Here is a 23,537-nt window from a genome sequence, read left to right as displayed (position 1 = left end):
TTAGCACAATCAACCTGACAGAAAACAATTATTTAACTATTTACTACCTGTCCTCCTCACATATCAAAATGCAAATATCAGCAGCAGAAATCATGATTTATTAAAAACACAGCACCAAGATGAGCACCTGGCAGCCCGGTACATATTTGTTGAATGATTAAATAACAAAGTCATTTTGGTAAAACTTTTATAAAGATTATTGTATTTGGGCTGGCATTGTTACACAGCAGGTTAAGGTACAACCTGCAATGCCAGCATCCCATATGGGTACAGGTTCAAGTCCTGGCTGTTCCACTTGTAATCCAGGCCCCTGCTGATGTATCTGGGAAAGCAGTGGAGGATGGCCCAAGTCCTTGGGTCCCTGCACCCACGCGGGACAACTAGAAGAAGCTCTGGGATCCTGGCTTTGGGATGACCCAGCCCCAGCCATTGCGGTCATTTGGGAAGTGAACCAGCAATGGAAGATTCATTCTATCCCCTCCCCACAACCCTGCCCCTTAACTCTGCCTTTCAAATAAATAAAAAATAAAAATCTTTTTTAAAAAAACTAGTATATTTAATCTTTTTAACATCTATAAGGAGGTATAACTCTACTTTTCAAATAAATAAATAAATCTCTTAAAAAAAAAAATGGGCCGGCGCCATGGCACAGTTGTTTAATCCTCTGTCCACAGTGCCGGCATCCCATATGGGCACCAGTTCTAGTCCCAGCTGCTCCTCTTCCAATCTAGCTCTCTATTGTGGCCTGGGAAAGCAGTGGAGGATGGCCCAAGCACTTGGGCCACTGCACCCACATGGGAGACCAGGAAGAAACTCCTGGTTCCTGGCTTCGGATTGGCACAGTTCCAGCCATTGCAGCCATTTGGGGAGCGAAGCAACAGAAGACAGACCTCTCTCTCTGTCTCTCCCTCTCACTATCTGTACCTCTACCTCCCAAATAAATAAATAAAATCTTTATAAAAAAAAATCTGCCTTTAAAGTCAGTCTTACCACCAAAAAATAAATTTTCAAAACGGCTATATTTGGGAAAATAAAGCAGCAATTCCTTCATTTTTGAGTACAAGTGAAAACCATAGGGAACTGAGAAAATTATTTAATGTGATTTCTTCAGCTCAATATAGCATTTCGTTTTCTATTTTTTTGTTGCACATAAAGGTACTCAATCTTTAATTAACCATCAACATATGAAAGATTTAGGATAAAGACTTAACACTTACGGTGCAATAATGGCTCTAGCAGGTCTTTTTGTAGACTGTACTTGTGAAAGCCAACCTTCTAGCTGGGCATTCAGCTGCGGTCCTATAAAAAGACAAGCAGTGAAATTATGTCAACAAAGAGGTGTCCTACAAATAACCACACATGGTACAAAGCCCTCAATGAACCTATGTGGGACTGAAATAGCCTAATGGACAGTGGGATCATCAGGTTGCACACTGATTTTAAACTCACCAACTACAATGGCTCTACCAAACTATAACTTGTATGACAAGGCTGAGTATTAATCAAACAAAATTTGCTTTTATCCACTTACTCATTTCAACTGTTCTCATATCAGAGTAACAGAGATTTACAACTTGAGGCAATATTTAAACAAAAAATACAGGATACAGAAGCCTCTAAAATGTGTGAAAACAACTGAATTTAGCATATTTCAAAGCACTGTCTGCATTACTTAATCACTGAAATGATATCCAGAGAAGTAATCATCACTCCCACTCCCACAAATCTCTTCTTCCATCACACTCCACTCACCTACTCACATGATCACAGTATCAATAACTACACCAGCTCAAAAATCTCAATTTCAAGTATATCACTCTCTTCAGTTCTTATCTTAACTGATCACTCCCAGTAACACACAGACAGCAATAAGGTCTACAATTTTTCCTCTCTCCTTCCTCTTCTTTTACCTCTTATCCAGCTGGAGACTCAACAATCCATCCCTATATACATTCCCTTCCCTATGGCCTGACTTCCCTATTCTCTCCCCCTCAATCACAGTCAAAACATAGTTTAAAACCAACTTTTCACTTAGCACAGTACCTCCTCAAATGCTGAATAAAACCAAACTTTTATTCAACCATATAAACTTTAAAATTATAACCATAAAATTCAACATACCCCTAGGAATGCTCATAAATCATATCACATTAACATAGTAAATTTCCTCCCCTAATTTAAAGACAAGGAATTATCTCATAGCTTCTCCTTTCAAAATAAGCCTCAGATACCTTCCTCAATCCCAGGACATAATAATCATGAGAAATGGTCAGATGCTAACCATCCTTGTTCCCCCTGGACTTGCTTTGCTTTAGCACTGAAAGTTCTCCATCTTGGGACATCTCCTGACCCCAAGCAAACCTGAATACTATTCAGACTAAATTCACAGAAGAACCTGTGGTGCAAGGAGTTAAGTCTCCACTTGCCTCCATCCCATTTTGGACTGCCAAGGTCCAAGTTACACCACAACTTCCAATTCTAGCTAATGCACATCTCTTGGAGCAGCAGATGATGGTTCAAGTACTTGGGTCCCTGTCACCACATGGGAGACCCTGATGGAGTTCCTGGCCCCTGCCTTTGGACTAGCCCAATGCAGGCTGTGGTGGGCATCTGGCTAGTAAACTAGTCGACAGGTGATCAGTACCTGTCCCAAGAGCTCTCTCAAATAAATAAAAACCTTTCTTTTTTAAAAAAAAAAATGAGAACTTCACCTTCCTATCACTTATTCTGCTTTCCCTCCTGTGTCAACAAGTTACCCTTGTTCCTATCAAAAGTCATACACACTACTTCTCAAAGATTACTTACTCAAAGATTTTGTTCCCACAACTGTTACTAGTCTCCTGCAACAACTTGACCATAACTGTCAGCATGCAAATGTGCTATACTAGCCCTGAAGAATTTCCCCTCAACCACCACACCATTTCTCTAGCTCCCTTCACAGCAATTTATTTTGAAGAAATGTCCATAACTCTCTCATCCTTCTCCCCCATCATCCATTCTCATTTTAAACTTTTATTAACTATTTAAATATTACAAAAGAATCTAGGTAATACTTTAACAAATGTACCCACACCTCACGAAATAAAAACTTCACATTCTACCTTATTTATTTAAGATGATTTTCTCTTAATAAGAAATAAAAGAATCCCTGGCTGATTCCATTATACACTTCCTTCCTTAGAGGTAGTAACCACTTTCTGATTTTGTCAAGTATCATTCTATTACCTTTCTATTCCAGATAGATAGATATAGATATAGATATATAGATAAACACATAAAATATTTATGTGGTAGTATTCTGCATGTTTATAAACATCATACATACATATTATACATTTCCTCCTGCAATTTGCTATAGTAATTCAACATTGTTTTGAAAAATTATTCAAGTTGGAGCCGGCGCTGTATTGAAACGGGTTAAAGCCCTGGCCTGAAGCGCCGGCATCCCATATGGGCACCGGTTCTAGTCCCGGCTGCTCCACTTCCGATCCAGCTCTCTGCTATGGCCTGGGAAAGCAGTAGAAGAAGGCCCAAGTGCTTGGGCCCCTGCACCTATGTAGGAGACCCAGAAGAAGCTCCTGGCTCCTGACTTCAGATCAGTTCAGCTCCGTCCACTGCGGTCATCTGGAGAGTGAACCAGAGGATGTAAGACTTCTCTTTTTGTCTCTACCTTTCTCTGTAACTCTTTCAATAAATAAAATAAACCTTTTAAAAAAATATTCCTAGTTCTAAGTCATTTACAGTGTATAAATATACCAAAGATTTCTACCCTCCTGTTCAGAGATATTTTAAGTTTCTCCACTGTTTCACTGTTAATAAGCAACACCACATGTATCTTATCAGCATGTATTAAATGGCATTTCATCTAAAAGTACTGGATCATAGAGTGTGCACACCTTCAACTCTACTAGGACACTGAAAAACTGTACACTAAAGTACCTGAATTAACTTATCCATCAGTGCACAAGCAAATAAAAATTAGGAGACTTAATTCTACACATACTCTCTCATCTCTTTTTCTTATTTTCTTTAGAAAACTTGTAAATACTTTATGTGCCCTTTTGAAATGTAGTTAAATCATTTTAAAAGCCAAAATAAGAGATGAGGCTTGTGGCACAATGGGTTAATGCCTGAATTTGGGATGCCTGCATCTCATAGTTTGATCCAGCTTCCTGCTAATGATTTTGGAATAGCAGCAGATAATGGTTCAAGTACTTGGTTCCCTGCCAAACACATGGGAGACCCAGATGTTGTTCCTGGCTCCTAGTTTTGGCCTGGCCTAGCCCTAGTTGCTGCGGGAAGCATCTGGAGAGAGAGCCAGCACATGGAAGATCTCACTCTCTCCCTGTCAGTCTGCCTTTCAAATAAAGAAAAAAATCTTAAAAAAAAATTAATTTTAAAGCTAAATAAATCTTTAGCGCCAGCAAATTGGTATTCTTTGTCAGAGACCTAGCAGCCATCGCTTTGAAAGATAATAATCAAAGCACATAGTACTTCTATCTCCTAGTTTCAGCAGGAGATCAGAAGCAAGTTCAGCAGTCCCCTCTGCTCCACATGGCAAAATTACTGCCTGACATAAAAATATTAGTTTATTTTCCTTTGGATAAAGCCAATTAACTAACACAAAAGCTCACCCTAATTACTAAGAGAATCTGGGATGAACTATGTGTGACAAAAGGTGCTATCACATCCCCTTACTTGAGCACTACTAATTATTTCAGACCATGAATGTAAAGGGTTGCATCTGCTTGGTTTTGTCTAAGAGTGAACTTTCATTTGGTGCTCAGAATCTTTTAGCACACCTGTGATGCAGTCACATCCTGGTTCAATATTTAATAAAATTGTTTTCTTTCTCTTCTACCTTTGAAGAGATATTTCCTGAGGGAAACAGAAGATTTTGGTTTAATCAGATTACTCAAACATCAGTAACACTTCCAAATTCTCATTCCCTTACCTCCTTACCAACATTTAATATTGTTGGTTTTAATTTTCCAATGTGATATAAAATGGCATTTCTTTTATAAATTTGTATTTTACTTATATTTATTTAGATTAAACATTTACTGACCTGGAACACTTTCCATATATATTTAGGGCTACACATATAAACAAGTTTAAAATGGAGAGCCCACCTATAAACTGCCAAAGAACAAAGAATTCTGACACAGTGATTAAGCAATAGCATTATCTTTTTTTTAATAAAGTCTTTAAAAAAAAAGATTTATTTATTTATTTATTTATTTGAAGGCAGAGTTGCAGAGAGAGAAAGAGAGAAAGAGGTCTTCCATCTGCTGGTTCCCAGATAGCCACAACGGCTGGAGCTGAGCTGATCCAAAACCAGGAGCCAGGTGCTTCTTCCAGGTCTCCCATGCTGGTGCAGGGGCTCAAGGACTTGGGCCATCTTCTACTGCTTTCCCAGGCAATAGCAGAGAGCTGGATCAGAAGTGGAGCAGCCGGGACTCGAACCGGTACCCATATGGGATGCTGGCACTGCAGGTCGCAGCTTTACCTGCTATGCCACAGCACCCGGCCCCAGCTTTATCTTAAAAATTAAAGAACAGTTACTTAAAAAACATGTTTTAAATAATCTAACAATTAAAGGAAAACTAGTTTCTATTCTCAAAGTAAAATTTTAGCCACTTAATAAATTTCATATTAAATAAGTACTGCTTTGGGTTGGCACGGTGGCACAGCAGGTAAAGCTGCAGCCTTCGGTAGCCAGCATCTTTTGTGGGCACCAGTTCAAGTTCCAGCCACTCCACTTCGAACCCAGCTCCTTGCTAATGTGTCTGGGATAGCAAAGGAAGACAGCCCAAATGCTTGGGCCCCTGCACCCATGTGGGAAACATAGAAGAAGCTCCTGGCTTCAAATCAAATCAGCTCTGCCCAATGCGGCCATTTGGAGAATGAAGCAGCAGAGAGGATATCTCACTAAGCCATGAAGCCAGGCACCCCCAATAATGTTTTAAAGGTCACAAATAGCATTTGCTTTCATTTGTTAATTAAATGAATATTTATTGGAGAGCTATTTGTGTGGCAGGAAGTGGAATGGATGATGAAATTAAAGCAATAAAAAAGATACATGTGATATTGCTTCCATGGAATTTATAACCAATGTCTTAAATCCAAAGAATAGTCTACAGATGAAAAATCCAGAAACCAGGACAAGCTAGTAGGAGAAACATGGTTCTATACAGGAGTCTTCCAACATTGCTTAAACTACTCCATGTGTACAAGTTGAAGAATGACCAATTGCTGAAACTTTTGTTCCATTCTTTCATAGGTGATACCTGCCTTTTAGTGCAGTAAGCTCAATGCCACAGGACTGGTTAAAGTAAAGTAGTAAGAGTATAAGAGTAAAGTGTAAGTTAAATATAAGCCATACAAAAGAAGGCTGCAAACACCAAATATATTAGTTATTAAGCATTCTGTAAAATATGTCCAAATCAAACTAAACTCTGACCTGTGCAAAATCTACAAACAGTAAAATAAGTAAGCAGAACTTTTTAACACCAGCTCCTGGAAATCTGATTCTCACAAATACAATTTCAAATGAAATCTGAGAAATCAACATAGGGTTACCAATTGATTTTTATCAAGAAAAGACTTTTTTTTCTTTTTTTAAGATTTATTCATTTGATAGAGTTACACAGAGAGAGAAGGAGAGGCAGAGAGAGAGGTCTTCCATCTGATGGTTCACTCCCCAACTGGCCGCAACAGCCAGAGCTGTGCCGATCCAAAGCCAGGAGCCAGGAGCTTCTTCTGGGTCTCCCATGTGGGTGCAGGGGCCCAAGGATTGGGCCATCTTCCACTGCTTTCCCAGGCCATAGCAGAGAGCTGAATCAGAAGTGGAGCAGCCGGGACTCAAACCGGCACCCATATGGGATGCCAGCACTGCAGGTGGTGGCTTTACTCACTATGCCACAGCACCAGCCCCAAGAAAAGATATTTAAAACACATAACTGGTACAGACTTGGCCTAGTGGTTACACCATATCCTATAATGGAGTGCCTTGTTTAGGTTCCAGCTCCATACTAATGCACACCCTGGAAGGCAGGTGATAGCTCAAGTAGTTGGATTCCACCACCCAGGCTCCTGACTTTGGCCTGGCCAAGTCCTAACTTTTGCAGGTATTTGAGAAGTGAGCCAGTAGATGATGAGGAAGCACTCGATCTCTCTCTAGCTCTCACTCTCACTCTCCCTTCTTCCCTCTATACTTCCATCCCTGCCAAATAATGGTTTTTGAAATTTAAGGACAGATCCTGTGGCAGAACATTTTCAGCAGTCACTTGGGATACCCACATCTTGGATCAGAGGTTCTATTTTGAGTCCCAGCTCCTCGGCTTCCAAATCAGCTTCCTGCTAATGTGCTGGGGAGGCAAAAGATGATGACCAAGTACTTGGTTTCCTGCCATCCTGTGGGAGACCAAGATGGAGTTCCTGGCTCCTGGTTTCAACTCATTCCAGTCCCAGCTGCTATGGCCATTTGGGGAGTGAACCAGCAGACAAAAAATCTCTCTCTTGGTATCTCTGTCATTCTGCTTTTCAAATAAATAAATCTTTTTTAAAAACTGGTGAATAGGGCCAGTATTTCATACAACAGGTTAAGCTACCACAAGACACCAGCATCCTATATTGCAGTGCAAACTCTAGTCCCAGCTACACCACTTCCAATCCAGTTCCCTGCTAACATGCCTGGCAAAACAGTAGAAGATGGTCTTGTCATCCATGTGGGAGACCTGGATGGTGTTCCAGGATCCTGGCTTTTTTATCACCCAGCCTTGGCTGCTATGGCCATTTAGGGAGTAAACCAGCAGATGGAAGATTCCTTTCTCTCTCTCTCTTCTCTCGCTCTCTCTCTCTGTCACTCTGTCTTTCAAATAATAAATAATAAACTTTTTAAAAATGGTTAAATAAAGTATGACAGCTCCAAAAAGCATTATATTAAGCAATTGTAAAATAATTCATTGACTTAAAAAAAAAAGTATGCTACAGACCAGAAGGTACATACAATATATTGCCATTTTTTAAAAAAATATTTATTTATTAGGGCCGGCTCGGAAGCGTATTGGGTGAAGTTGCTGCCTGCAGTGCCAGCATCCCGTATGGACGCCGGTTCAAAAATTCGGGCTTCAGATTGGCCTAGCTCCAGCCATAAGATGTATTTATTTATTTGAAAGGCCGAGTGACAGAGAGGCAGAGGCAGAGAGAGAGAAAGGTCTTCCATCCACTGGTTCACTCCCCAGATGGCCGCAATGGCCAGAGCTGTGTTGATGCAAAGCCAGGAGCCAGGAGCTTCTTCCAGGTCTCCTACATCGGTGCAGGGGCCCAAGGGCTTGGGTCATCTTCCAGTGCTTTCCCAGGCCACAGCAGAGAGCTGGATGGGGAGCCACAGTACCAGCCCCTGCTGCTATTTTTGAGAGTGCTCATATGTCAAACACAATGATGTATTGGTTTGTATTTATACTGAATATCTTTGAACAAACACACAAAAATATATGTAACAGGAACTATACCCTACAAATGAAACTAAGAGGGAAGCCTTACTTCTCACTTGTACAGCCTTTTGTATCTTGTATTATGTATTAGGTACAGGTATTACCTTTCCAAAAAGTAATAAAAGATAGTGCAGTCATATAAACAGAACACTATGAAGTCAAACAATGCTATAGGGGCCAGCGTTGTGGTGTAGCGGGTAAAGCTGCCACCTGTAGTGTCAGCAACCCATATGGGCGCCGGTTCAAGTCCCAGCTGCTCCACTTCCAATCCAGCTCTCTGCTATAGCCCGGGAAATCAGCAGAAAATGGTCCAGGGGCTTGGGCCCCTGCACCAGCATGGGAGACCTGGGAGAAGCTCCTGGCTCCTGGCTTCAGATCAACTCAGCTCTGGCCGTTGTGGCCACTGGGGAGTAAACCAGTGGATGGAACACATGTCTGTCTCTGCCTGTGCCTTTCTGTAAGTCTGCCTTTCAAATAAATAAACAAAAAGGAATTGCCATAAGACAAGCCAAATACACATTACATTTTACAGGATACACTCACGTAAGGAATAATTTGACAGTGTTTCCCTACTAGCAAAAAGAGATTTCTTCTTTTACTTGTCTTCTCTATGGGTGATCTCTATCATGAAATTTCTGGTAGACACAACCAGAGAACAAAGAAATTATCTAGACAAAAGCCAAAATATTAAATAATTTATTAATATCTATCTTGACAGTTCTCCTGTGAATAAAATGTCAACACTTCAACAGTTTTTTTTTTTTATTTCTCTAGCAAGGGCTTAAGTTATTCTCCATTCTGATTTCTTTAGTATTTATCAAATAATCTAGAGAAATCACAATGCCTTTTGAAGTAATTTACTAGAATGCAATTTTTGTTTTTGTAAATTTACTGTGGTGGGTTTGAGGCTGTTTCCTTGTTTCACTAGCATTGGTACTACATGTGCCAGCTCATCCATCTAAAGAATTGCTTCTGATTTAGCCATGATAAGATGCAGACAAAAAGAATCTCAGCAAGCTCTTCCTTTCTAAGTGGTCAAGAAACATGCCCAACGTGGACTCAGATGGGAAATGGGCATACAAGGTAACAGATATGCAGAAAGGAAAAAGATAGTTACAAGCCATTACAATTTAGGAGGAAAACTAAGTTTAGAAACTAAGGGACAGCACCGGAGCTGTGGCAGAGCACAGGAGCTTGGGTCTCTGCACCTACATGGGAAGACTTGGAGGAAACTCCTGGCTCCTGGCTTTGGCCTGGCCCAGCCCTGCCCATTGTGGACATTTGGGGAGTGAGTCAGCGGATGGTAGACCACTCTCAGTCTCTTCTTTCTCTGTAATTCTGACATTCAAATAAGTAAGTAAACAAATCTAGGGAGGAAGGAAGGAGGAAAGGGGGCAGGGAAGGAGGGAGGGAGGGAAGGAAGGAGAGGGGAGGTGAGGGGAAGGGAGAAAGAACAAGAAACTAAGGGAGGGGCCAGCGCTGTGGTATAGTGCTGGCATACCATATGGCACCGGTTCAAGCCCTGGCTGCTCCACTTCCAATCCAGCTCTCTGCTACGGCTTGGGAAAGCAGTGAAAGATGGCCCAGGTCCTTGGGTCCCTGCACTCGCATGGAAAGACACAGAGAAAGCTCTTGGCTCCTGCCTTGGCACAGCTCTGGCTGTTGCGGCCAATTGGGGAGTGAACAAGAGGATGGAAGACCTCTCTCTCTCTCTCTCTCTCTCTCTCTGCCTTTCCTTCTCTCTGTAACTCTTTCAAATAAATAAATCTTTAAAAAAAGAAAAAAGGAAAAGAAACAAAACAAAACTAAGGGACACAGTTAAATGTAGAAATTGAGTTATAGGGCCAACACTATGGCATAGTAAGCTGTCTCTGCCTGCAGCATCAGCATTCCATATGGGTGCCGGTTCTAGTCCCGGCTGCTCCACTTCCCATCCAGCTCTCTGCTACAGCCTGGGAAAGCAGTGGAAAATGGCCCAAGTGCTTGGGCCCCTGAACCCACATGGGAGACCCAAAAGAAATCTGGTTCCTGGCTTCAGATCAGCCCAGCTCTGGTGGTTGGGGCCACCTGGGGAGCGAACCAGCCAATGAAAGACCTCTCTCTATTTCTCCCTGCCTATAAATCTATTTCTCAAACAAATAAATAAAATAAAAAAAAAAAGAGTTGTGTGTATTCATCCTGAAAAATCCTTTTTCTTTGGCTTGTCTTCACTGAACTGCCTGACACTAAGCAAACATGCTAATGTAATGCTACCCATACTGAAGTAGAACCACTCCAATTTCTAGGATATAGTAACAGTAAAGTTTTGAGAGTCTCAGTCACACATCAAGTCTTGCTCTACTTCTAATCCAGCTTCCTACTAATAGCACCCTAGGATGAAGCAGATAATGGTTTAAGTACTTCAGTCCCTACCATCAACATGGAGACCTGGATTTTGTTTAAAGATTTATTTATTTGAAAGGCAGAGTTACACAGAGAGAGGGAGTGAGAGAGACAGACCTTCCATCTGCTGGTTCACTCCCCAGATGACCCCAAGGTCCAAGGCTGGGCCAGGCCTAAGCCAGCAGTCAGGAGCTTCTTCTAGGTCTCCCACATGGGTGGCAGGGCCCAAAACTTGAGCCATCTTCTGCTGTTTTTCCCAGGTGATTAGCAGGGAGCTAGAATGAAAGTGGAACAGCCAGGACATAACTGGCGCCCATATGGGATGCAAGTGTCACAGGTAGTGGCTTTAACCACTATGCCATAATGCCAACCCTAGGCCTGGATTTAAAAAGAAAAAAAAGACTTACTACTCTGAAATGCAGAGTGACATAGCAAGCAGGAGACAGACCAGAAAGAGATCGCCCACCCACAGGTTCATCCTTCAAATGGCTTCAATAGCCAGGGCTGAGCTAGGCAAAAGCCAGAAGCCAAGAGCTCCACCTGGGCTTCTCATGTGGATGGGAGGAGCACAAGTACTTAAGCCATCATCAGCTTCTTTTCCCAGGCACGTTAGCAGGACGGCTGGATCAGCACTCCAATACAGAACGCCATAGCACTGAGAGCAGCAGCTTAACCTGCTGTGCCACAATGCAACCCACTGGGATCTGGATTGAATTCTGAGCTCCTGGCTTCAGCCTGGCTCAGCCCTGGCTGTTTTGGGCATTCGGGCAATGAACTAGCAGATGGTAAAATCTCAATATCTCAATCTCTTTGACTCTGTTTTTCAAATAAAAAAAAATCTAAACTTTTAAAAATTAAGTGATAAAGACAAGAAAATGTTAAAAGCCATCAGAACATGGACTGCTAATGACAGCAAAAATGTTACAAGTGAGTCTTGGGACAACAAGCCTCTGGGATAGAGGACACTGAGCCACTGAGCAAGAGTAAAGAGATGCAGCTCAGGAGGTAAAGGGACTATACAGCACAAGGAGGGCAGAGAGGAGATCTTCAAGTGAGCAACACAATCTAATACTCCGTAATGAATGAGCACAAGGAGAGCAGAGAAAATGCAGATCAATGGATTTGGTGATTACATGAAGTCAGTAACCTCAGAGTGATTAATTTTCACTGGCTAGGCATAAATATGGAGTTTACAAGTAGTTACAGATGAGAAGAGTTATAAGGTAATGGGAACAGCAAATGAAAAATTACTTCAAGAAACCAGAGGCAATTAAAACTATCACCTTTCTTATCATCTCTACATTTCCCATTTAAAATCTTTAACACTTCAAATACAATTCACCAACCCCATGAAATGTAACCTTAGGCATGAGCCACCATGTATTTTTTTAATTGTTTGAAAGACAGACTTACAGAGAGAGGAGGGAGGGAGGGAGGGAGGGAGGGAGGGAGGGGGAGGGAGAGAGAGAGAGAGAGAGAGAGAGAGAGAGAGAGAGAAGGGAGGGAGAAAGAGAGAGAGGAGAGAGAGAGAGAGAGAATCTTCCACTGGTTCATTCCCCAAATGGCCCCAATGGCTGGGGCTAGGCCAGGCCAAAGCCAGGAGCCTGAAGCTTCCTTTGGGTCTGCCATGTGGGTACAGGGGCCCAAGCACTTCAGCCATCTTCCACTGCTTTCCCAGATGCATCAGCAGGGAGCTAGACTGGAAGCAGAGCAGCCAGATCTTGAACAGAGCCCATATAGGACGCCAGCATTGTGACTTTAACCTGCTATGCCACAACACTGTCCTCAGCCATCATATCAGTATACCTCAAAAGAAAGTTAACTAAGTCAACATGCAAGTGTTTGATAACATGCTTCTGAAACTGCATCTCAACAGACAGCAAAGAACCTGAGTCTGAAAGTACATTTTTTGAAAGATAAACATTTTTAAGATTTGCTCTATGCATATTATTATTACAGGAAAATAATCCTATAGCTTACCTCTACAGAACAAGACAGTATTTAATGTTAAAAAGGAAAATATGATTGAAAACACTAGCATTTGGGGTTAGTAGCACAGCTTTAATCTAAGCATCAAAGCAGCTTTTAAACATACATTAATGATGGCCTTTCTTAACTCTCCTGCATACTGCAGAATACAAGCGTGAACATGATGACACTGCACTGTACTATGATGACACAGAGTACCATTTAAAACTTGTGTGAATAATAGACAATAATTACAATAAATTAGAATATAACAGCAAGTTATTTTAGAGAAAATACTTCAGAATGAAAAGTAAAATCTCAATACAAGTTTCCATAACGGTCACCCAGAAAAACCCAGAACGGACTGAACTATTTTATTCTACTAAGAAAATACTTTGCTAAGCAAATTCTAAGAACGAATTAACAAATATTAACAAAAGCACACTTTTCAGCTGACTTAAATATAGCGGATGCTCAATTCAAAAAGGACAATGTGGCAAAAAAAAAAAAAAAAAACTGGGTGGACAGGGAAAAAGTAAAAAAAGTAAATTAATACTGTTATTACAATGTCCCTGGCACACTTCTGGCTGCTTTAAAATATGTTAACTTGTTAACTGTCATAGTAATCCAACGGCAGTGGCATTATTACATCTCACCTCAAATAAATACATGAAGACTCCTCAAGGACACACAATGTCAGTATTTTGAGTCACTCTGGTCTGACTCCTGAACTGGGAGGTTCTTCATCTACATCACACTGACCACTATGTGACCCAAGTTCTGATTCTGGCTTTCCCACTGATCAGATCAGGGCCTCATTTGGCCCAAACTGATTAAACTCATTTATGTGTCTAACTCCAGCTTAGTGTAATAACATGCTAAGAGTTACAACTGTTGAGGATGATACTCAAGAAGATAACTACAGGTCCGGCGCCACGGCTCACTAGGCTAATCCTCTGCCTGCAGCGCCGGCACTCTAGGTTCTAGTCCCAATTGGGGTGCCGGTTCTGTCCCGGTTGCTCCTCTTCCAGTCCAGCTCTCTGCTGTGGCCCAGGAGGTCAGTGGAGGATGGCCCGAGTGCTTGGGCCCTACACCCACATGGGAGACCAGGAGAAGCACCTGGTTCCTGGCTTCAGATCGGTGCGGCCGCAGTGCGCTGCCGGAGCGGCCATTGTGGGGGTGAACCAATGGAAAAGGAAGACCTTTCTCTCTGTCTCTCTCTCACTGTCCACTCTGCCTGTCAAAAAAAAAAAAGGTAACTACAAGCATATTTATGCATTTTACTATGCTATCAATCTTTTTTTTAAGAGAATTATTTTATTTCTTTGAAAGAGTTACAGAGAGAGGTAGAGCCAGAGAGAGAGATCTTCCATTCCGCTGGTTCACACCCTAAATGACCGCAACAGTCAGAGCTGAGCTGATCCAAAACCAGGAGCCAGGAGCTTCTTCCAGGTCTCCCATGTGGGAGTAAGGACCCAAGGACTTGGGCCATCTTCTACTGCTTTCCCAGGCCATAGCAGAAAGCTGGATTGCAAGAGGAGCAGCCAAGACTTGAACTGGCACCTATATGGGCACTGGTTCGTGTCCTGGCTGCTCCACCTCTGATCTAGGCCTCTGCTAAGGCCTGGGAAAGCAGTAGAAGATGGCCCAAGTCCTTAGGTCCCTGCACTCACACGGGAGACCAGGAAGAAGCTCCTGGCTCCTAATTTCTGATTGGCTCAGCTCCGGCCATTGCAGCCATTTGGGGAGCAAACCAGCAGATGGAAGACCTCTCTTTCTTTCTCTCTCTCTGCCTCTTGGTAACTCTGCCTTTCAAACAATAAATCAATCTTTTTAAAAAAGACAACATAGACCTTTCTCTCTGTCTCTCTCTCTCTCTCTCACTGTCCACTCTGTCAAAAAAAAAAAAAAAAAGACAACATAAACACTCTGAAGAAATTATACCTTTCCTAATGAAAGCAATCCTGAAGCAAACACAATAAAGTTCTGAAGATTATGACTCTCCAAGGTTTCATCATCAAAAGAATCACCAGAGGGCATTAGTAATTGTCATAATTATTTAGAAGACTTTGATTTTATTTTTAAGAGAGTAAAGTTCAAGTTCCCTTAGAAAACTTGTGGGATCCATATCTGGAGCAGAAAATGTACAAAATGAACCTTACACCAGCTATGTTATAAATCTGACTGAAACACAGGGTGCCTAGCATTATTGGTCAAGAATTATTTGGGTGAGGGAAGAAGGAGGGAAAGAAGCACCATGTTCCCAAATTTGTATATATTAAATGCATGAAGTTTATATTCATTAAATAAAATAAAATAAAAATTTAAAAGACAGAGAGAGAAAAAAAAAGAATTATTTGGGGGAGCAGTGCTGTGACTCAGTGGGTTAAAGCTATGGTCTGCAGTGCTGGTATCCCATGTTAGCCCCAGTTAGAGTCCCGGCTCCCTGCTATTATGCCTGGGAAAGCAGTGGAAGATGGCCCAAGTCCGTAGGCCCCTGCACCCATATGGGAGGCCCAGAGAAGCTCCTGGCTCTTGGCCTCAGCCTGGCCTAACCCCAGAGGTTGCAGCCATTTGAGGAGTGAATAAGCAGACGAAAGATTCTCTCTCTCTCTCTCCTTCTCTTTCAAATTAATAAATAAATCTAAAAAAGAATTATTTGCAATGTATCTGTAAAGGTATTTGCAGATAAGGTTAACATTTGAGAAGAGGAATGGTAAAGTAGACAGATACAGGTGCCCAACACTAGCCACCTCCCCTCCTCCACAAAGAACCAGAAAAACAAGGCTGCATTTTGAGGTGAGTGGCACTGGACCTCAACAAGAGGCAGACAGAAATCTTGTAAGACATGGAGACCTGAGATAGCAGCATAGAATGGGCCACGAAGACTTCCCACTGAGGGCACAGGGTGAACAGCTGAGTCCCAGGGGAACTCGTCACCAAGGAGGCAAGCAACCTAGTAACAGACAAATTTCAAAGACATCACAGGCTTAGAGCCCAGTTAGGGAACCACCTAGAGTCTGCACCACAGCCTTGCTTCAGTAAAGATTCTTAAATTATCTTCCCCCAAACTACTGAGCCAACGCTATCACAGCACAGCAGCAACATATCATAGGCACAGCCAGGCTGCCAGCCTGCCATCAACTTAGGACATTTGTTCTATGCTAAACACTCCCACAGCCTCAGCCAGCCCATAATCAAATACTCTAAACACTCTTCCTACTACTTCTCCCATAGCCACCAGTCCCTTAGGGCTTCTGTTCCATGCTGCACACTCCCCAAAGCAGCAGCTATGGCCAGCCTGCAGCCACAGCAACAGCCAGCACAGAATCAGCTCAGCTGCCACTGGGACAGAGGGAATACATTCAGAATGGTAGGTTCCCTCTCCACTGTCACCAGCCCACTCATTGCCTATGCCAGCACTGGCTTGAGCACACACACAGCATACCCATGCACCATGACCGCTAAGGAAAACTCCACCACATGTTTCCAGCACCATCACTGCAATTGCCAGAGAGGCTACATAGTGGACTGTGTATACCACTCACCTGGGCTTCCCAGTATACCCCCCCCCAACGTGTCCCAGAGTCAGAAGAACTCTCTAATCATGCCACCACACACACTGCACCTATAGTCATCAATTACAGCCAAACAGCTACAAGGAGACTACATAAAGGCACCCAACTTGAACCAAAGCCAATGTGGCCTATCAAACTGCAATCTTAAAATACAAATCCAGGGGTCCACATTGTGGTGTAGCAGGTAAAGATACTTCCCACAATGCTGGTATCCCAAATGGGAACCCATTTGTGAGCCAGCTGCTCTATTTAAGATCTAGCTCCCTGTCAGTGGCCTGGGAAAAGCAGCAGCAGATAGCCCAAGTGCTTGGGCCCCTACTACCCTCGTGGGAGACCTGGAAAAGGCTCTTGGCTTCAGCCTGACCCCAGCACTAGCCAATGCAGTCATCTGAGGCGTAAACCAGCAGATGCAAGATTCCTCTGCTCTCCCTCTCTAACTTTTTCAAATAAATAAATAAATCTTAAAACACACTAAGTCAGTCCAAAGCCATTTACTGAGAAAGGCTACTTTGTGAAGATGGGAGAAACTACTGATCACCTGACACACACATCTCAATGCAGAGAGAAAAAAGGTACAAAAGGAGGTAACTAGGGCCAGCATTCTTGGCACAGCAGGTTGAGTCACTGCCTGAGAAGCTGGCATCACATATGAGCACTGCTTCCAGTCCTAGCTGTCCCACCACTTCCAATCCAGCTCCCTGCTAATGTACTTGGGAAAGAAGCAGAAAATGGGCCAAGTACTTTGGCCCCAGCCACTGCTGTGGGAGACTGGGAATGGGGTTCTAGGCTCCTGGCTGGGGTCTAGCCCAGCCATGGTCATTATAGTAACATGGGGAATGAACCAAGAGATGAAATACATCTCTCTCGGGGCCGGCGCTGTGGCGCAGCAGGTTAACACCCTGGCCTGAAGCGCCAGCATCCCATATGGGCACCGGTTCAAGACCCGGCTGCTCCACTTCCGATCCAGCTCTCTGCTGTAGCCTGGGGAAGCAGTAGAAGATGGCCCAAGCCCTCGGGCCCTTCTACCTGCCTGAGAGACCCAGAAGAAGCTCCTGGCTCCTGGCTTCGGATCGGTGCAGCTCTGGCCATTGCAGCCAATTGGGGAGTAAACCAGCAAATGCAGGACCTCTCTCTCTCTCTGCCTCTCCTCTCTCTGTGTAACTCTGACTTTCAAATAAACAAATAAAGCTAGAAAGCTAGAAAGCTAGAAAGAAAGAAAGAAAGAAAGCAAGCTAGAAAGAAAGAAAGAAAGAAAGAAAGAAAGAAAGAAAGAAAGAAAGAAAGAAAGAAAGAAAGAAAGAAAGACAGACAGACATCTCTCTCAAACATGCTCTCATTCTCCAGCTCTCTCTTCCAAATAAAATAAATCAATCTTAAAAAAGAGGTAACATGTCTCCAAAGGAATTCAGTTATTCTCTAGCAAAAGGACACAAAATAAAGGGGACTAATGAAATGTCTAATAAAGAAGTCAAAGAATGATTATAAAGAAACTAAATGAAATATGAGAATAAAACAGTTTAATGAAACCAGGAAAATAATTCAAGGTATAAATGAGAAATTCAGCAAAGAGCTAGAGATCTTGAGAAGCAAAGACAAATCATGGAAATGCTAAACTGAGTAAGTCAAAAACCACTTGAAAATCTAAAGCAAAAGGAAGAATGTTTATAGTTAAAGACAGGTCTTATGAAATGTACCTATCAGACTAAAAAAAAACTGAAAAAGAAACCAAAAAAAATGAATGAAGATAGCCTTGGAGATCTTTTTTAACACCAATAAATGAACTAATATTTAAATTTTGGAAGTTTCTAAAGGTAAAGAAAAGGGGGAAGTCACAGTAAACCAATTCAAAGGAAGAACAGCTGAAAACTTCCTCAATCTTAGGAAAACTATGAACACCAAAGTATAGGAGGCCCACAAGAACCCAGGTAGACATAACCAGAAAAGATTCTGAACATGGCGTTACAGTCCAATTGTCAAAAGCATAACAGAGAGGCCAGCACTGTGGCTCAGTGGATTAAGCAGTTGACTACAACTTCGGCACCCTGTACGGGCACCAGTTCAAGTTGCTCGACTTCCAATCCAGCTCCCTGCTAACATGCCTGGAAAAGCAGCAAAGACCTAAGTGATTGGGTCCCTGTGAGAGATTCATAAGAAGCTCCTGATTCCTGGCTTCAGCCCCGGATGCTAAAGTCATCTGGGGAGTGAACCAGTGAATAGAAGACCTCTCTCTCTGCATCTTCTCTCTCTAACTCTGCCTTACAAATAAATAAATGAAAGGCAGAGTTACAGAGAGGCAGAGGCAGACAGAGATTGATCTTCTATCCGCTGGTTGACTCCCAAGTGACCACAATGGCCAGAGCTGGGCCAATCCCAAAGCTAGGAGCCAGAAGCATCTTCTGGGTCTCCCATGCAAGTGCAGGGGCCCAAGAACTTAGGCCATCTTCTACTGCTTTCCCAAGCCATAGCAGAGAGCTGGGTCAGAAGTGGAGCAGGAGCCAGAACAGTGGCATAGCAGGCAAAGCTGCCGCCTACATGCCGGTATCCCACATGGGCATCAGCTCTGCTATGGCCTGGGAAAGCAGCAGAGATGGCCCAAGTCCTTGGGCCTCTGAACCCATTACCCACTTGGGAGACCCAGAAGAAGCTCCTGGCTCCTGGCTGCAGATCAACCCAACTCCAGCTGTTGCAGCCAACTGGGGAGTGAACCAGCAGATGGAAGACCTCTCGCCCACTCTACTTGCTTCTCCTTCTCTGTGTAACTGTGACTTTCAAATAAGTAAATAAATCATTATTTAAAAAAAATAAAATAAAGGAAGAGCAGCCTGGACTTGAACCGGCACCCATATGGGATACCAGCACTGCAGGTGGTAGCTTTATCCACTACACCACAGCACTGGCCCCAATAAATCTTAAAAAAATTTTTTTTAAATTCCATTCATGATACAATTGGACAAAACACAATACCTAGCTATAAATTTAACCTAGGAAGTACAAGACTTATACACTAAAAACCATAAAACACTGCTAAAATAAAAACCTACATAAATAAGTAGACAATTATAAATATGGATTGAAAAGCTTAATGTTGGGGCCCACACTGTGGCACAGTGGGTTAACTCCCTGGCCTGAAGCACCGGCATCCCATATGGGCGCCAGTTGGAGACCCGGCTGCTCCACTTCCTGTCCAGCTCTCTGCTGTGGCCTGGGAGAGCAGTGGAGGGTGGCCTGGGTCCTTGGGCCGCTGCACCCATGTGGGAGACCGGGAGGGGGCTCCTGGCTCCTGGCTTCAGATCGGCACAGCTCCGGCCGTTGCGGCCATCTGGGGAGTGAACCAATGGATGGAAGACCTCTCTCTCTCTCTCTCTCTGCCTCTCCTCTCTCTGTGTAACTCTTTCAAATAAATAAGTAAATCTTAAAAAAAAATAAAAATAAAAAATAAAAGCTTAATGTTGCCAAGATGGCAATAGTCAGGGCCGGCACTGTGGCGTAGTAGGTAAAACCGCCACCTGCATTCCATGTGGGCACCAGATAGGGTCCCCACTGCTCCATTTCTGATCCTGCTCTCTGCTATGGCCTGGGAGAGCAGCAGAAGATGGCCCAAGTCCTTGGGCTCCTACATCCACGAGAGAGACCTAGAAGAAGCTCCTGGCTCCTGGCTTCAGATCAGCGCAGCTCTAGCCGTTGTGGTCAACTGGGGAGTGAAACAACAGATGGAAGACCCCTTTCACTCTCTCTCCCTGCCTCTCCTTTCTCTCTGTGTGTAACTCTGACTTTCAAATAAATACATCTAAAAAAAAAAAAAAAAAAAAAGATTCATTTTATAGGCCAGCACTGTGGATTAAAAGGCTAAGCCTCTGTCTGCAGCACCAGCATCCCATATGGGCATCAATTTCATGTCCAAATAGAGAGAGAAGGGGAGAGGTCTTCCATCCACTGACTCATTCCCCAAATGGCTGCAACAGCTGGGTCCATACCCATCTGAAGCCAGAAGCCAGGAGCTTTTTCCAGGTCTCCCATGTGGATGCAGGGGCCCAAGAACTTGGGCCATCTTCCACTGCTTTCCCAGGCCATAAGCAGAGAGCTGAATTGGAAGAGGAACAGTAGAAAGCAGTAGAAGATGGTCCAAGTCCTTGGGCATCTGCACCCTCATTGGAAACCCGGAGAAAGCTCCTGGCTCCTGGCTTCCGATTGGTGAAGCTCCATCTGTTGCAGCCATCTGGGGAGTGAACCAGCGGATAAAAGACCTCTCTCTCTCTCTGCCTCTCCTTTTCTCTCTGTGTAATTGACTTTCAAGTAACTAAATAAAATTTTTTTTTTTTTGAGAGAGAGGCAGAGTGGACAGTGAGAGGGAGAGACAGAGAGAAAGGTCTTCCTTTTGCTGTTGGTTCACCCTCCAATGGCCACCGCAGCCGGCGCGCTACAGCCGGCACACCGCGCTGATCCGAAGCCAGGAGCCAGGTGCTTCTCCTGGTCTCCCATGCGGTGCAGGGCCCAAGCACTTGGGCCATCCTCCACTGCACTCCCGGGCCACAGCAGAGAGCTGGCCTGGAAGAGGGGCAACCAGGACAGAATCCGGCGCCCCGACCAGGACTAGAACCCGGTGTGCCGGCGCCGCAAGGCGGAGGATTAGCCTATTGAGCCACAGCACCGGCCAATAAATAAATCAAAAAAAAAAAAAAAGAAGAAAAGAAAATGAACACTGAGTATGTATTGGACACCTAGGAAAACAACAAAAACTTATTTATTGCTGACTATAAAATTGAAGGTTCAAAAAAATTAGAATTTCACAAAACTTGTTTCTACCACTATGGACTTTATAGCTTCCCAAGTCAAAAGACTTTTCTAGGGGGCTGGGTTCTAGTCCCAGTTGCTCCTCTTCCACTCCAGCTCTCTGCTGTGCCTGGGAGGGCAGTGGAGGATGGCCCAGGTGCTTGGGCTCCTGCGCCCGCATGGGAGACCAGGAGGAAGCACCTGGCTCCTGGCTTCGGATTCGCACAGTGCTGGCTGTTGTGGCCGTTTGGGGAGTGAGCCAATGGAGGGAAGACCTTTCTCTCTGTCTCTCTCTCTCTCACTGTCTGTTACTCTGCCTGTCAAATAAAAAAAAAAAAGAAGACGACTTTTCTGATAAGAATGGAGATGATATTAACAAGTATAGTCCTTTGACAATGAATAAAGAAATATGTAAACATTTGAAAGCTCTGCAAACTCAAGGAACAAGTATTTCCCAACGACTAAGGCATGGTGTTTAAAAAAACAATACTGCATGGATGAATGATCCATTACAAGGGGAGGACAGACCAACCAATCTTACTGAAAAAAAAATGCTATGGTTTCAAATTCTACATTGCAATTAATCTTAAACTACACTACAGTTAGGGGTATACCATTTTGACGGCACTGACAGTTTCATAGTTGTGTTAAGTAAGTGTAACTTATTATATTTCAACCATATCTTAATAAAATTATTTGAGACAAAGAAAATACCATTTGTTGAGTTTTAGTGCATCATCAAAAGATATTCATTATTATCTGAAAAGTCTATTAAAATACTTTGCCCTTTCCCAAATACATGAGGTCAGATTTCATTCATATGCTTCAGGCAAAACATTGTAACAGAAAGAACCTGTTAGTATATAAGCAAATCCAATTGCTTTCTATTAATCTATACATTAAAGATACCTGTAAAGATATAATAAATGCCACTCTTTTATAATTTCCTTGTTCTGTAAGATACTTATTTTTATGAAATATGTCACTTATATTAACAGGTAATGGATGCATAGTTACTGTTTCTGAATAAGTCAGAACTAAGTATCATTTCAAGTTTCTCAGTTTTAGTTTCTACTCTGATAACTATCAACAGATATAACACACATAAACAAAAGGTTTTAGGGGAGGCTGGGATTGCGGTACAGTGATTTGAACCACTATCTGCAACGCTGGCATCCCATACTGCAGCACCAATTCAAATCCTAGCTGCTCTGCTTCCAATCAAGATTCCTGCTAATCTTCCTGGGAAGGCAGAAGTTGGCCCAAGTGTTTGGGTCCCTGCCACCCACAGGGAGATCAGGAAGAGTTTCAGGCTCCTGGCTCCAACCTGGCCAAGTCCTGGCTATTGCAGTCATTTGGGGAGCAAATAAGCAGATGGAAAATTTTCCTGATATTGTGCATTTCAAATAAATAAAGATTTATTTATTTATTTGAAAGAGTTACACAGAGAGAGGAGGAGAGGGGGAGAGGGGGAGAGAGGGAGGGGGAGTAGGGGAGAGAGGGAGAGGAAGAGAGGGAAAGGGGGAGGGGGAGGGGAGGGAGAGAGGGGGAGGGGGAGGGGAGGGAGAGGGGGAGAGGGGGAGGGGGAGAGGGGGAGAGAGGGAGAAGGAGAGGGGGAGGGGGGAGAGAGGAGGAGGGGGGAGAGAGGGAGAGAGGGGGGGATAGAGGGAGAGAGAGGGGGGAGAGAGGGAGAGGGGGAGAGGGGGAGAGGGGGAGAGGGGGAGAGAGGGAGAAGGAGAGGGGGAGGGGGGAGAGAGGGAGAAGGAGGGGGGAGGGGGGAGAGAGGAGGAGGGGGGAGAGAGGGAGAGGGGGGGGATAGAGGGAGAGAGAGGGGGAGAGAGGGAGAGAGAGGGGGGAGAGAGGGAGAGAGAGGGGGAGGGGGGAGAGGGGGAGAGAGGGAGGTGGGGGGTGGGAGGTGGGAGAGAGGGGGAGGGGGGAGAGGGGGAGAGAGGGAGGTGGGGGGGAGAGAGGGAGGGGGGGGAGAGAGGGAGAGGGGGAGGGGGAGAGAGGGAGAGAGAGGGGGGAGAGAGGGGGAGGGGGGGGAGAGAGGGGGGAGAGAGGGTGAGAGGGAGAGGTCTTCAATCCACTAGTTCACTCCCCAGCTGGCCGCCAAAAGCTACAGCTCTGCTGATCCAAAGCCAGGAGCCAGGAGTTTCTTCTGGATCTCCCAAGCAGGTGCAGGGGCCCACAGACTTGGGCCATCTTCTACTGCTTTCCCAGGCCATAGCAGAGAGCTGCATTGGAGTGGAGCAGCCAAGACTCGAACCAGCGCCCATAAGGGATGCCGGCACTGCAGGCAGCAGCTTTACTCACAATGTCACATCATTGGCCCCAATAAATA

General features: G+C 43.9%; 1 protein-coding gene across 19 annotated transcripts in view; it reads right to left on the bottom strand.

The window, feature by feature from the left end:
* The window catches only part of MEMO1 (mediator of cell motility 1), a 652,780-nt gene that overhangs the window by 75,134 nt on the left and 554,109 nt on the right, over positions 1-23,537 (bottom strand). For 18 of the 19 annotated variants that reach the window (XR_016229495.1, XR_016229493.1, XR_016229502.1 and 15 more), the window contains one exon: positions 1,218-1,299. The exons of the other annotated variant lie outside the window; for it this stretch is intronic. Coding sequence is in view for 4 of the 18 variants with exons in the window: in XM_051843036.3 (XP_051698996.1) it covers positions 1,218-1,299 (82 nt within the window). In the remaining 14 variants the exon portion in view is untranslated. The remainder of the gene's footprint in view (positions 1-1,217; positions 1,300-23,537) is intronic. 19 annotated transcript variants of the gene reach the window in all.

The sequence above is a fragment of the Oryctolagus cuniculus genome, chromosome 2 (assembly GCF_051225735.1).
Source record: "Oryctolagus cuniculus isolate XC-2025 breed Fujian yellow rabbit chromosome 2, ASM5122573v1, whole genome shotgun sequence".
In the NCBI taxonomy this organism is placed as follows: Eukaryota; Metazoa; Chordata; class Mammalia; order Lagomorpha; family Leporidae; genus Oryctolagus; species Oryctolagus cuniculus.
Note: the sequence above shows the minus strand (reverse complement) of the source record. Positions and strands in the feature narration are given on the sequence as shown.